Source organism: Oryctolagus cuniculus, chromosome 3 (genome assembly GCF_051225735.1).
Source record: "Oryctolagus cuniculus isolate XC-2025 breed Fujian yellow rabbit chromosome 3, ASM5122573v1, whole genome shotgun sequence".
NCBI lineage: Eukaryota > Metazoa > Chordata > Mammalia > Lagomorpha > Leporidae > Oryctolagus > Oryctolagus cuniculus.
The window spans coordinates 33,427,980-33,443,750 of record NC_142869.1 but is presented as its reverse complement, the minus strand read 5'-3'; the positions used below and the strand labels follow the sequence as shown (position 1 = coordinate 33,443,750).

The window sequence follows — 15,771 nt, the reverse complement described above, 5'->3', positions numbered from 1 at the left end:
TCCCGGTCGGGGCGCCCAATTCTGTCCCTCCCGGTTGCCCCTCTTCTAGGCCAGGTTGCCCCTCTTCTAGGCCAGCTCTCTGCTGTGGCCAGGGAGTGCAGTGGAGGATGGCCCAAGTGCTTGGGCCCTGCACCCGCATGGGAGACCAGGAGGAAGCACCTGGCTCCTGGCTTTGGATCGGCGCGGTGCGCCGGCCGCAGCACGCCAGCCGCGGCGGCCATTGGAGGGTGAACCAATGGAAAAAGGAAGACCTTTCTCTCTGTCTCTCTCTCACTGTCCACTCTGCCTGTAAAAAAAAAAAAAAAAAAAAAAAAAAAGAGGTAGAGCAAGAGAGGAGAGAGAGGTCTTCCAGTGGGCTTTAACCCACTGCACCACAGCACCAGCCCCATCATAGCAGCTTCCAAACCAAGGCCACATACAGACCTATTCCCTCACCTATTTACAGGTGTGTGTGTGAGGTGCGTGTGTGTGTGTGTGTGTGTGTGTGTGTTTGGAGTCACCAAATACTATTTCAAAAGATAATAAGAGGGGCCAGTGTTGCGGCATAGTGGGTAAAGCCACTGCCTATGAAACTGGCATCCCATATGGGTGCTGGTTTGTGTCCTGGCTGTTCTACTTCCAGTCCAGCTCCCTACTAATGGCTTGGGAAAAGCAGCAGAAGATGGCCCAAGTTTTTGGGCCCCTGCACCCTCATGGGAAACCCAGATGCACCTCCTGGCTCCTGGCTTTGATCTGGCTCAGCCCTGACTGTTGCAGCCATCTAGGCTGTTGGGGAGTGAACCAGCAGATGGAAGATTGCTCACTCTCTCCCTCTCTCTCTCTCTCTCCCTCCCTCTCTCTCTATAACTCTGATTTTCAAACAAATGAATAAATCTTAAAAAAAAAAGGTAATAAGAAGCTGCCACTTTGGAAAGAAACAAAACATATATGAAGTTTTTTTTTTTTTCAGTTTTATAACTTTAATCAATAGTTCCCATTCACATTGCCAGTCTGTAGATTTTTGAAACAGTGACAGGGATGTTGGTAACCAAGGTCAGAGCTTGTTTGATGAATCTCCATCCTCTTTCCATTTTCTGGACAATCTCACATGGATGTGTTATGGGACATTCCTTATTCCTTTTGCCCAGAGATCTTTGTTGAGTCTGGCATTGGGGTGCACTTCTGGAGTGCCCAACTCCTTGAAGGCAGACTTCCTGAGGGGCACCTTTCTTGAAGCCTACTCCTTGGATGCGCTTGTGAGGATTGTTGGTGTACTCTTGGTCACCACTGTGGATGACAGAACAGCCCGTTTTCTTCCTGGTACCCTCTTTGCAGGAGTCATTCTGCATGGCCCAGATTGGAAAGGAGAAAGCAAGCAACCTTTTTAGAAATATTAAATTTCTACACTGTAGAAGTTATAGTATTGTTAGCTCATTCAAATGTGTAATTTAATTTGGGGGATTTCTATGGCTATGTATGTATGTATTTATTTATTTTAAAGATTTATTTATTTATTTGGAAGTCAGAGTTACATAGAGAGAGGAGAGGCAGAGAGAGAAGAGAGAGGTCTTCCATTGATGGTTCACTCCCCAACTGGCCGCAACCGCCGGAGCTGTGCCGATCTGAAGCCAGGAGCCAGGAGCTTCTTCTGGGTCTCCCACGCGGGTACAGGGGCCCAAGGACTTGGGCCATCTACTACTGCTTTCCCAGGCCATAGCAGAGAGCTGGATTGGAAGTGGAGCAGCTGGGTCTCGAACTGGCGCCCATATGGGTTGCTGGCACTGCAAGCCAGGGCATTAACCTGCTGCACCACAGCACTAGCCCCGGATATGCATTTTTATTTTATTTTATTTTGACAGGCAGAGTTAGACAGTGAGAGAGACAGAGAGAAAGGTCTTCCTTCTGTTGTTTCACCCCCCCAAATGGCTGCTATGGCTGGTGTGCTGCGCTGATCCGAAGCCAGGAGCCAGGAGCTTCCTCTTGGTCTCCCATGCTGGTGCAGGACCCAAGGACCTGGGCCATCCTCCACTGCACTCCTGGGCCACAGCAGAGAGCTGGACTGGAAGAAGAGCAAGCAGGACAGAATCCGGTACCCCAACCGGGACTAGAACCTGGAGTGCCGGCGCTGCAGATGGAGGATTAGCCTGGTGAGCCATGGCACTGGCTGGATATGCATTTAAAAAATTACCCTTTTTCAGGTGTATTACATTTAACTTTTGAATTACCTCAAGTCCTCGTTTTCTGTTTGCATCAGTTTACTTCATGCTGGTTTTTTTAAAGGGCTTTGGTGGCAGCTAAAAATCAGCTTTGGAAATAAGGTTGAATTTTATTCAAGGCAGCACACTTAGAGGAAGCTATGTAAATTCCTACATCTCCCATACATCCAGAGAAGGGCTTCTCCACCAGGCATTTGGTCTCACAGGCAGCAATGTCTGGACATAGTTTTGGTTGTTACAGGTGAGGGTGGAGAAGGCACAAACAGGATTGCTGTCCAACACACCAGAGCTCTCAGACAGCCCCTCGCATCAAAGAAGTACCCAGGCTGAGACGTCAGGTGTGTAGGGGCCGGGAAGCCCTGCTGTAGAACCTGTTTGCCTGGAAGTCAGAAGGGGAAGTGTTTCTGTCACTCAGCACCGTTCCTCACGTCATGTCTATTTGCACACTAGTGTTAGTCTTGTTGCCCTGACAGCAGATTCTGTGATTTTTATTTTATAAGAAACTGACCAGTATAGTGTTCATCGGGATGGAAGTGAGAAAGACAAGTTTCCTCGAAGTCTCCATTTAAATAGCTTTTCTTTTTTTTTTTTTGCCATGATAAAAGGATTATAATTATAGTCTTTTATTTTTGGAAAAATATCTATGTTCTATCAGTAGATTTTATTTTGGGTTATTCATCAGTTATTAATAATAGTAATTATTAATTACTATAATAGTAATGAACCAGTTATAGTTATTTGCTTATTTTCTATAATATAAAAATCACTTGAAATAATAATGGAAATTATATAAAATTATTTAACTACTTTATTCCTTTATTATTTTTTGTCACTATTAAAATATTTTGAAACATTGTTATTTTTAAAAAATATATTCCAGAGGCCGGCGCTGTGGCTCAATAGGCTAATCCTCCGCCTGTGGCGCCGGCACCCCGGGTTCTCTCTGTGTCCGAAAGTGGCCATAACAAAGTTACCCAGGAGGTCTAAGCTCCTGCATTTTTATAAAATGGGGAAATTATTTTTAGCCAAATCTCTTGTGTAAAAGTTGCTCTTTCCGTCCCATGGGACAGAATGCAACCTATCCCCGATCATAGATAAGGTCAGAAATCAGAGAAAAGGACAAAACGAGATGCATCTGAGGACCAGAGAACACAGAACTCTCTAATCTATTGCTGTGGTCTCTGGAGCGCACAGAGGCTCTGCCCTAGTCATCTGCGGCTTGTGACATGCATCTTGTGAGGCAGGGAAGAAAAGCAAAGACCTCTTAAAGATCTCATTGCCAAGCAGCTGTATATTTTTAGGGTGAACTTTGAGTAGTATTCTAAGCAGAGACTGAAACTTTTCTGCAAATTGAAGTAAAATGCTGGTGTAGAAGTATCAACAAAAATCACTGGCAGGAGCAGTATGAGATCCACCCATGAGGAACAGGAAAATCAAGGTATTTTGAGGGAAGAGAGAACCAACCTGCACAAGTCTGCTCAGCCTCCCTTGGTTCTTTGTTGTCAGTAGTTTCCTGGTGAGGGAGAACTGCAAATTAATATTTGAATGTACTCTATAGCATTTACGGTTTGCTGGATATAACAGGGCTCAAGTGGACTGTGTAATTACCATGCCACAATTCTCATTTTGTACTTCAGACTCATTCATTCTTAACTAATCCTTATGTGGTCATCAAAAAGACCTATGTTAAAGAGCCTTTTTTTTTTCTTTGCCCTGGGTAGATATTTGCATTGATGTCAGTCCACTGGACCATTGTAGATCACATTGCAAGGAACAGACTAGACAGACCTTGGTGTCAGTTTCTTGTGGAGTATTGCCGTATGGAGGTCTTTTCCTTCCTTTCAGGGTAGTATTAACATTACATAAGCAGATTTTAAAAACTGTCAGGTAATGAGTCACAGTCTTTAAGCATGGGGCTTGATGTCTTTTGCTTCCTAAAATGTATACCTTCTTTCTATTCTTTTATTTAAATTATTTAGTGGGTGTTCAATAATTCTGGCTAGAAAGACAAAATATGTTCTTGCTTTATGACAAAAACGTTATAAGAGAGAGAGAGACAGCAGCACTCGTTAGAGTTGTGCAGTTTAGTGATGTGGGAATTGATGGAGAGAAAAAACAAGGTGAATCATACTTCAGCTACGAGATTAATGCATCAAATTAAATGTTACTATTCAGGAAGGCAGCAGGAAGAAGCCACTTCCATGGTAACTGTTGTCATAGTTGTATTTCGTCTTTCAGGAAATAGATGGACGTTAAATAATACAGCTGTAGTGATACTTGTAATGCTTTATGCATTGTCAAATCACAAGTTTTCGGGAGGCTTGTGATGCAAATCTCTCTTTACTTGGTGTTTTCAGTTTAATAACCAGCAAACATTAATCACTAAGGTAAATGTATAGAAGAAATTTAGGGTAAATGTCCAAGGGAGATTTGTCAGTGAACATGTATTGTTCCAGGGTTGTTAAATAAGCACTAAGGAAAATCTTAGTTTGAGGCCACCTACCCTCCTCCACCCCATAATATGAAACAGAGATTTGCTTCTTTAGCTGGCCATATAGAATTTTTAAAAATTATTTTTATTTATTTATTATTTGATGGGGAGAAGGAGGAAAGATGGAGAAAAGGAAAGGGGGAGAGAGAGAGAGAGAGAGAGAGAGAAAGAGAAAGAGAAAGAGAAAGAGAAAGAGAAAGAGAAAGAGAAAGAGAAAGAGAAAGAAAGAGAAAGAGAGAGATGCTCCCATCTGCTGGGTCACTCCCCAAATGCCTGCAACAGGTTGTGGCTGGGCTGGGACTGAAGCTAGGAACGGGGAACTCCATCCAGGTGTCCCACATGGCAGGAACCCAATCATTTTAGCCATCACTGCTGCCTCCCAGCTTCTATTTTTTTTTTTTTTTGCAATTTTCTAATTATATACAATTAGGTTTATTTTTATTTTTATTTTTTTTAGGATAAACTCCTGTTTTTTTTTTTTAACTTTTATTTAGTAAATATAAATTTCCAAAGTACAGCTTATGGATTACAATGGCATTCCCCCCCCGATAACCACCCTCCAACCCGCAACCCTCCCATCTCCCGCGCCCTCTTCCATTCCATTCACGTCGATTCATTTTTCAATTATCTTTATATACAGAAGATCAATTTAGTATATATTAAGTAAAGATTTCAACAGTGCACCCACACAGAACATAAAGTATAAAATACTGTTGCTAGCAGGTGTTTTGATCTGGTTTCTGTGGTATCCTTCAAAAGATATGATTTTAATTTCTGAGTTTATGGCTAAAAGACATTGTTTAGCAAAATACTTGATACTTTTTTGGACCTGTGTGAGAGGAGTCTTCAAAAAGTTCAGGGACCATGTGTATTATTTAAAAACTATGCATGAATTTCAATTTTCTTAAAGATTATTTATTTGAAAGTGTTAGAGAGAGAGAGAAAGAGAGAGAGAGAGAGAGGTTTTCCATACAGTGATTCACTCACAAAATGGCTGCAATAGCCAGGGTTGGGCCAGACTGAAGCCAAGAAACTGGAACTCCATCCAGGTCTCCCACATGTATGTTAGAATGCCAAGTTCTTGGGCCATTTTCTGCTGCTTTTCCAGGCACATCAGCAGGGAGCTGGAATGGAAGCAGAGTAGCCGAGACTTGAAACATTGCTCTGATATGAGATGCCAGTGTCACAAGTGGTGGCTTACCCTGCTGCACCACAATGGCAGCCCCTCAAAAATGTTTGCTACAAAATAAACATATCTTTTAACCACTTCCATGAACTTTTTGAAGTCTCTTCTAATGTGTTCACACTACTCAGTGATCTGGGGAAATGCTGCATTTTTATGATAAACTGTCACATTAAATTCTTACCACAATCCAAATTGCAGTTTAACACTTCTGAGTGGAAGGCATCCTGTGTTTTACTTTAAAGGCGTGTTTCTTAAGCATTTATTTGCTAGCAAACACTTAGAAACACCTTGGGATTTCATCCTGTTAAATCAGTCCTAGAGCTCTCTGAATGCTGTGCATTTGTTGGTGCTTCGAAAGGCTTCCCTAAAACCAGCCCAAGACTAAGTCCATGTTTTTTCAGTCCCCTGCATTTGTGTTCTTCAAAATCAAATGCACTTGTTGCCTCTACTCATAATTAAGGAATTAATCATTCTTAAGTCGTATGGGGCATTTTCACAAAGAATTATCATTAAATTATGATTTAATTTATGTATTTTTCAGTCTTTGTGGTTTCTCATTTCATTTCCCCAAGCAGATTATAAGCTTTTTGGTATAAATGCTAATTATGTATCTTTGTATCTGCCACAGTATCTCACACAAGGCAGGTATTCAATGCAAATTTATTAGTGGGTTAACCCGTAATACTGTGAATTGGAACATGCTAGAAGGAAACATGATGATATTCTCTCCCACGAGCTACCTATTTAAATGCGTTTTGGCAGGAATGTTCAGCAAATTACCTTAATTTGCAAAACTGCCTCCATCTAACATTTGCAGCTGTTCCACTTCTCATGAAAATGATTCATATATTTCAAAGACACGACAACTTGAACAAGGTCAAAGCATAATACATAAGGTAATTAGCAATAAAAATGGGCAGATTTTTCAATGTATGAATGTACATTTGAATTTGCTAGAAGGGAGCCAGCTAACCTGGGGGAGAACTTTAAGGTGGGGTTGACTAATATCTTTTCCAAAGTGTTAGTATATTCTCCTTTTTTCCATTTCTCCTTTTACTTTGCTGTCCCCTTCCAAAATTATTGAACTCTTTCAGTGTTGCCAGCTTTTCCTAGGAACTTTATTTTACATTGTTGTAAAATTCAATCCTGTATACATCCTGTTGGTAAGCCATAATTATTTATATCTTAATGACCAGGAACATTGAAGCTTTGAGATTTAAGGACTTCTGGCATAAACTTGGCATCTTTTGTCATTGAGTTAAAGCTAACACCTTGTATTACTTCCTTTGATGTGTGACCTTGGACCAAAAACATCACTTAACCTCTCTGTGCCACTTAAAAATGTTTTTGTCCTATAGAAGGATAATTAGAATGTCTACTATGTTATTCTGGAAAACACTGTTGTGAGATGATTAAAATACAGGACATACAGGCATTATTATTTTTATTACACAAGTCTATTTGATCATTAACTATCTTAGGATAAGGTGTTATAACCAGATTGCAATTAGAAATATCTAGTGATATTTTCTTTTGGACTTTAGAAATTCCTAAGATATATTCATATTATTGGATTTTTTTGTGTTATAAAGAAAAATAATCCATAGCTTCACTTTTATGTTTCTCCAGCTGCAGGATGGATTAAGATGAGTCATCCATAGAAAAGTCTCTGCAATCTAAGATATGATTTATTTTCCCCAAACATAAATTTAAACTTAACAGTTTATTTGATACAGGTATTCAGTTATTTGGATTTCTGGATTCTCTGTCCCCTGGTTTTATCTGAGAAGGAAAATACATTGGTTTACCAGTTAGTAAAAGGCTTTGCAGGGAAGTGTCCTCTCACTCAATCCGTGACAATGAGGGAGGCTCCTTCAAGAATCTGATTAGATGATTCTTCTTCCTTCTTGTTAATTGGTGAATTTGAAATCTGTGTTCTCTGAACCAGTATAAAGTGTTCTGAATGTCAAAAGAAATTTTGTTTGAGATTTTGTGAAATTTTTCCTCTGTGTTTGAACAAAATGGAGAAGAAACTCCTTAAGTGTCTATGAGAAAACCATTAGAGTACAGGACAGCACTGTATGCCACCAGATACAGGAGGAGACTGCTCTGAAAGGGTGTGGTTCACACATGCATGCACATCACGTGTGCACACATACATGTACATATGCATTCAGTGTTTTAATCATAGAATAAACAATCATCAAAACAATGAGGGAAGTAAAAATGAGAAAAAGAGACTTCTAGTCTCACTAGTCGTCAACTGTTTCATTGTTTTGTTTTCCCGTGATTCTACTCAGTAGAGAAGACACTTCCGTCAAGCCTGGCTTCAAGGTCTAATTAGTGCATATTTCCGTCCCTAGCACCCTCTTTCCAAAGCCCATGTCCACAACCCTCTTCCCTCTTCCCCTGGGTGGGGCCTGCTTGATACCCTTTGGGGCTTCCCACCTCTGTGTGAAGCATCTTCTTGACTTGTTCATATGCCACTCTGATACATTTCTTTTATTACTTAAATGTCTCCCCAAATAAACTGGATATATCTTAAGAAAAAGGAAACAACTTCCAAATTTTCTCCTACTTCCCTGACCTCCTATAGTGTAGAGCGTACTAAAGCAAAACACATGTTCAGAGGATGTGGTGATAATGTAGATACTCAGTTCTCCAAGTTGCTAAGTTTATCCAGAATTATGAAATCCGGGCTCAGAACATCTTCTGAGTGCTTGTGAAGTACAGACTTTGCATTTCCCATTTTGAGTTCTAGTTACACATGCATGCTGCAGAATCCACAAATCCTTGCCAGGTAGTGAAGAATTCTGCTTGAACACTCGTTTTATGTGAAGCATAGTTGCAAGAACATATGTATGCCACGAAAATGTTTGCCTTTTATTTCTATGAATAGATAGTTTTCTATTGTTTTTATATCTGTGTTAACTATTCCAGAATATAAGTTCCAAGAAAATGTAGCGCTCTCTTCAGCTTATGTAATGTAACTTAAGCAAAATTGAATATGTATGGGTGCTTGATAACATACCATTGCTTGGGATGGGCTGCAAAGCCAATCCTAGCTATTATTTAATATGTTATTCTCAATAGTCTTCACAAGTTATTTAATATGATGCCATTAGGTACCACCTAGTAGAAAGAAAAAACCAGAAGAACAAAAGCACGTTGTGAAGATGTGTAAGCTGCTCCCAGTGAGGGAGGTTTGTGTATATAACTGAGTTTAGTTGTTTTTGTTTATGGAGCTCCTGTAATTTCCCCGTGCCAGATTCTGAGTCAAAAGGAAAATAGCAAAGTGCTTAGGCAACAGCTGTTCCCGGCCCTTCAGGGTGGTAATTCTGAGCCCAGGGATGTGCTCATTCTTGTGAAATGGTGCTCTTTGGCTATAAAACCCTGTATTCATCCCCTGTGCTATTCCAGGGAATGTCTTTACAAAAAGACTGTTAACGTGTATCCCAAGGCAGGAAATCACGGGCTCTGCCCTCATGTGTGGTACACGAACTCTCCTCTAGTATTGCTGTGATCTCATTGTACTGCCAAACACATTTCTAAACCTCGCGGTGGAGTTCCTTCTTTGAAAAGAGCAGTCCTGGAGGTTGTCTGTGCTTGTCCAGTGGTGCTGTCAGGTAGTCAGCTCTAAAGTCATATTAAATGGGGCTGGCGTTGCTCAATGAGTTAAGCTGCTGCCTATCATGCTGGTATCTATTTGGGTGTTGGTTTGAGTCCCGGCTGCTCCACTTTCAAACCAGCTGCCTGTTAATGCACCTGGGAAAGCAGCAGAACATGGCCCAAGTACTTAGTCCTTGCCACCCATGTGGGAGACCAGGATGGAGTTCCAGTGTCCTGGCTGTGGCCTGGCCCAGTGGCTAAAAGATCTCTCTCTCTCTCTCTCTCTTACTCTCTGTCATTCTCTCTCTCTCTCTCTCTCTGACTCTCTCTCTGTCATTTTCTCTCTCTCTCTCTCTCTCTCTCTGACTCTCTCTCTCTGTCTCCCCACTACCCCTGTAACTCTGCCTTTTAAATAGATAATAAAAATTAATGTTTAAAAAATAAAATTGTATTCAATAAACCCAAAGTAATATGGTTATATATTGTAAAACTCTACTCATTCTGGCCATTCTTCTAATTTTTCTACATTTGGAAGAGATGGGCTAATATTATATTTAAAAACTATACCCGGCCGGTGCTGTGGCTCACTAGGCTAATCCTCTGCCTGCGGCACCGGCACCCCAGGTTCTAGTCCCAGTCGGGGCGCCGGATTCTGTCCCAGTTGCTCCTCTTCCAGTCCAGCTCTCTGCTGTGGCCCGGGAGTGCAGTGGAGGATGGTCCAAGTCCTTGGGCCCTGCACCCGCATGGGAGACCAGGAGAAGCACCTGGCTCCTGCCTTCGGATCAGCGCGGTGGGCTGGCCGCAGCGGCCATTGAGGGGTGAACTAACGGAAAAGGAAGACCTTTCTCTCTGTCTCTCTCTCTCACTGTCCACTCTGCCTGTCAAAAAAAAAAAAAAAAAAAAAAAACACAAAAAACAAAACTATACCCAACAGTATAATGTATAATGTTAAGGACTCACTTTACCTGATTTAAAACATATTTAGAATGTACTTTTGTCACAACTATCTGGTGTTTTGCTAAAGAAAATTTGATAAATTGAAATGGAATAACATGGAAATTAGAAGCTAAAAGCTATTTTAACTGTGTCAAAGACTGGGCAGAAAGAATGACAGGGGAAAGTAGCATTTGTAATTATGTTGGTATAGAGAATAATCTGTAGTCTATATATATAGAGTTGTAGTATGTATAGCACTGGGAAGAGAAATAGAATATAAGAAAATTAATAACATACAATATTGTATTTAAATGATTTAAAGTGGAGACAAATATGTTAGATGAACATACTGTTTCCATTTGGTCTGTGTGAGAAAAAGATGCATTTAGTGAGGTAGCCTAAAATCAATTTGTAGAAAATCATCTTGCTTCTTCAAGTTAAAACAAATTAAAATGTTAAAATATTTTTACTGATACAGCTAACAAAATCAAGTGTTGCAGATGCCCTGGGGATGAAGAATTCATTCCAAGAGGGTGTGGGAAGGAGGCCTTCTGGGAAAGGAACGCAGTGGGAGGCCTTTGAAGGGTGGGCGGGGTCTTGATGAAGTGGAGGGGAGAGCAAGGAGGAGCATGGCGTGGAGTGGGAGAAGATGGGGCTGGAGGCCCCAGGAGGAGAGGCCTGGTGTGTCCCGTAGGGGCCCACTGTGGCTCAGGCGTGCAGGTTGCAGAAAGTGCAGGAAGGACCTTTGTGCATCAGAGCAGGTGGTGAGGGTGTTGCATTTATCCTTGTCCTCTTTTATTTGATAGAGTGACAAAGGAGAGTTTTACTTGGACCAGTACTTTGACAAAACTTCGTTGATTTGTTCATTTGCATCATTCCAGATGTTTATGCAAACTGTACTAATCTTTAACACTTAGTAAATAAGATTCATGTTTGGATGGAATTCTCTTTGAATTTTGAATTAAGGCAAATGAAGACAAAACTGGTAAATGTGTGACTTTTAAAAAAAATAGTTTTACTACTTTATTTATTTATTTTAGAGGTAGAGTTACCGACAGTGAGAGGGAGAGAGAGTTCACTCCCCAGATGGCTACAATGGCTCGAGTTGGGCCAATCTGAAGCCAGGAGTCAGGAGCTACATCAGGGTGTCCCACATGGGTACAGGGGCCCAAGCACTTGGGGCATCTTCTACTGCTTTCCCAGGCCATAGCAGAGAGCTGGATCTGAAGTGGAACAGCCGGGACTCAAACCGGTGCCCATATGGGATGCTGCACGGCAGGCGGAGGCTTAACCTACTCCGCCACAGTGCTGGCTCCAATGTGTGACCTTCAAAGGGGGATATCAACTCTCAGTGTTCCCAGTGGACCAGGTTCTAAGTGTTTTCTGAAGTTAGGAGGTTGTGCTATCCAATTTTACTGTCCCGTTCTGCTGATACATCATGTAAGGAAAGTTCCAGAAAATTTCCAGAGCATTTACGTGAGTTTTCACTTAGGTGTGCAGGAAGAAGTGGTGAGGCTTAAGCATAAAATAAGCTGAAATCAAGCTTTATTAGTCAGACTTTTGCATAATTCATTATAGTGAATTTGGAAGTCCAGCAGGATATGTTCTTGATTTTGATCTCAATGGGTTCCTGTTAAAGGACTGGTTGTTTTTTTTAGTTTTTCCCAGCAAAGAAATGGCAACACATCTGGTCTGTTAAAGAAATGAATTGCTACATAAAAATACATATATAAATGAATTAAAACATTCAAATTTATTCCTGTTGAATATTATTCTTTATATGAATATAATAAGTCTAAGAGGAAAGTGAGTTAAGGTTCTTTCTGTCTTTTTGAATCTATAGGCTGTCCATCTGGCCCAGGCAAGCTTCCAGATTGAGGCCTTTGGCTCCAAATTCATTCTTGACCTCATACTGAATAAGTAAGTATTGGGCTGTAATTGTCTCAGGGAGCAGGTGCAATAAAATTTTCATTTCCATGACACTGGTTATTCAAAAATATTGTCTGTTGTTAAAGCAACTGATATTTTCTAGCTGATTAAATGTTATAAAGCATTTAAAGAGAAATAGAAAAGTCTGCATAGTGAATTCTATCTTTTTTCTTTTCCTGAAAAAACATTTAATATTTAGTTTATTAAAACATTTAAATAAATTGAAGATCTACCAGAATTCCAAAAAATTAATGTATTGAATAACTCGAACGTAGCATATTATGATTTTACGTGGAATAAATAGTTGAAGTAATACTTGTTAATTAAATATTAACTGTAATCATTGCTATACCTAAAATGATAAATTACCTATTCATGTATAATTAGACTTCACTCTAGAAATTTCTTCCATTTTACCTTTTATAAAGTGATTCACATAACTTCTGTAGGAAGAACAAAGTAAGTGATGACTTGTAAATAATTATTTTGAGATGATTTTTTTGAGATAATTCTTAACTTCATAATTTGCTCTAATATTATTTCCTAAAATTTTTGATCCTGATAAAAATTTACCTAATTGTTTCTGAACATGTGTTTATGTTGATATTTAAGTCCTGTTTCCTAAGTTGGAACCAGTTGTACAGATGTCTTTGTACAAAGTATAAACAAGAGCTGTTTATTTAACCAGTGCTCTTTGGCCTCAAGTAGAGTTAGAACTGAGCCTTTCTTTGGTGAAAATTATTTACATCATGACTTTATTTAGTTAGAGAAACTCTAGTCAGTATTTTAAACTCTCATCAGTATTTTTTACCAGGATTGTGTCTTTACAAGAAAATATTATTTAATGCTTTTGGACACTGTATTGTAGGTGACTACAGCCAATATCTGAGAAATTGCAAAGAACTATATAAATAACTATTAAATTTCTGTATGTCCAACTTTGTGAGCTCTGCAGAAGAAAAATGCAGAGTCAGTTTGGATTCTCCTAACTCAACTATTTTTGCAGCTGTAGGTTGGAATGAATCAGCAGAACTCAGAATTCCCCATATTAGATATTGCAGGTTTGCTTCTTTGGTTGAGTTGCATTAAAACATGCTGTGTCAGCAGTGTGCCTGCCTAAGAGGTTTGTATTGCCAACTCTTAGACTGTGTTGAGCAGCAAGAGATGGCTAATTTTAGTTTGTTTAAATCCTCTACTCCTTTAAGGCTTGCTGCAGTGGAGATCATCATTTCAGATTGTATCCTAATTATAGAACCAACACTTCAATGAGTTTTGAACTTAAAATATCACAGCCATGGGAGAGCCCCCTAATCAAGTAGTAGATGATTAAGAAAGGCTCATATGGAGTGTTCAGGGTGCTTAGCAGAACTTATTGATCACTAGCATTTAACATGCAAAGGAATCAAGTAGAGCACCTGCTATGGATAGTCTATCTTGAGAAATTTAGAGTTTCAGGTGGAAAAGTTTGATAGATAAATATAAATTCACATAAGTATGACATGTGTTTTGCTAGAATTTAGTGTGGAATGTTATGGTGGCACCAAGGAGAGGCAGTTCTACACACTGAGGAGTGTGAAAAGGCGTCTTGGGAAAGGTGATGTTTGAGGACAAGAACCAGTCAGGGCCGGCGCTGTGGCTCAATGGGCTAATCCTCTGCCTGCAGCGCTGGCACCCCAGGTTCTAGTCCCGGTTGGGGCGCCGGATTCTGTCCTGGTTGCCCTTCTTCCAGGCCAGCTCTCTGCTGTGGCCAGGGAGTGCAGTGGAGGATGGCCCAAGTGCTTGGGCCCTGCACCCGCATGGGAAACCAGGAGAAGCACCTGGCTCCTGGCTTCGGATCAGCGCGGTGCACCGGCCGCAGCACGGCAGCCATTGCAGCCATTGCAGCCATTGCAGCCATTGGAGGGTGAACCAATGGAAAAGGAAGACCTTTCTCTCTGTCTCTCTCTCTCTCACTGTCCACTCTTCCTGTCAAAAAAAAAAAAAAAAAAAAAAAAAAAAAAAAAAAAAAAACCAGTCAGGAAGCAAAGTGCTGGGATGACAGGTTGTGGTTGCAAATGGAGAAGCATGCTCTTGGGACGCAGCCTAGTGCATACCGTGGAGGCAGAACCATATTGCATATGGCAAGCTAAGGGACTGCGAGACTTTTGCTGAGCTGCTTTGCAAATTATGAAGTTGAGAGAAAGATAAATGAGTCAGGAGATGTAGGCCTTGGGACAGCTTTACTCGTGGACTATCTTGTATTTCATTCTCAGTTTCTTGACCCTAACCCAAATCCACTAGACTGTGAAAATCAAGAAAGGCGAATACTGTCATTTGATTATTATTTGCTGAATTTATGCGGATGTCTGAACCCTAAAATCACAAGTTGATGTCAGTGAGAGGGAGTACATTTAATCCAATATGATGTTAAGGGTGGGGAAATCCTTAATTCATTGGAGGCGTAGCTTTGACGTGGTGAGTAATTCTCATGATAGGGTGGATTATAAATGCCTGAGTTGGATCCAGTCTCTCTCTGTGTGCTGCTTGGCTTGCCATTTGATTTTCCTTCTCACATGTGCTACCATTGCCATCCATAACCCCTATGAGAAGTCAAACCAGTAGGGCTACCCAGTCTGGGACTTGAACCTCCAAAACTGTGGGGTAAATAAATGCTTTCTCATAAAGTTAGTTGCCTCAGTTATTTCATTTTAGTGAAAAAAATTGACTACTACTAATAAACAGAGGTTCTGTTCTTAGGAAGTGCTAAGAGGCATGGTGAGGAGCTCATTTCAAGAAGTCTTCTGTTGATAAAAATAATTAGGAATCTTTACTTAATATACACTAAATTGATCTTCTGTATATAAAGATAATTGAAAATTAATCTTGATGTGAAGGGAAGGGGAGAGGGGGTGGGAGAGGGGAGCGTTGTGGGTGGGAGGGAAGTTACGGGGGGGGGGGAAGCTATTGTAATCCATAAGCTGTACTTCGGAAATTTATGCTCATTAAATAAAAAAAATAATTAGGATTACTTCTAAGTGAATGACAAAACAGAGAGAAGAGTTAAAGTCAACAGAGGCACCTTGATTGGACATCTGGGTGGAAGATGGGATCAAGCTGAAATGGGAAATACCAGGAACAAACAGGTTACATGGTAAAGAGAAAAGAATATGAAGTTAGAATATACATAAGAGATGTAAGAGGCTTTGGAACATGCATGGGGCCATGTCTGAGAAGTAGTTGGGTATGATTTTTGGGGTGAGGGGGTTAAGGATAGTAAGCTTGGGAGATGTTTCCATGTAAATGCTAATGAAAAATGCAGCTGTCCATGTCTGAGCACCATGAGGGTGCTTAGCAGTGGTAGGTAGAGTGAGGGAAGCATAAACTGGGAAGACGGTTAAGAGGTAGGGAGAGGAAGAAGATCCCATGAAGGAGGTTGTGAATGAGTG

The 15,771-nt window shown here is 40.5% G+C and overlaps 1 protein-coding gene across 3 annotated transcripts in view; it reads left to right on the top strand.

The window, feature by feature from the left end:
• Window positions 1-15,771, top strand: part of ADAM23 (ADAM metallopeptidase domain 23) — a 170,953-nt gene that overhangs the window by 29,558 nt on the left and 125,624 nt on the right. For all 3 annotated transcript variants that reach the window (XM_008259040.4, XM_002712550.6, XM_089329978.1), the window contains exon 3: window positions 12,261-12,337. In XM_008259040.4, the coding sequence (XP_008257262.4) occupies window positions 12,261-12,337 (77 nt within the window). The remainder of the gene's footprint in view (window positions 1-12,260; window positions 12,338-15,771) is intronic.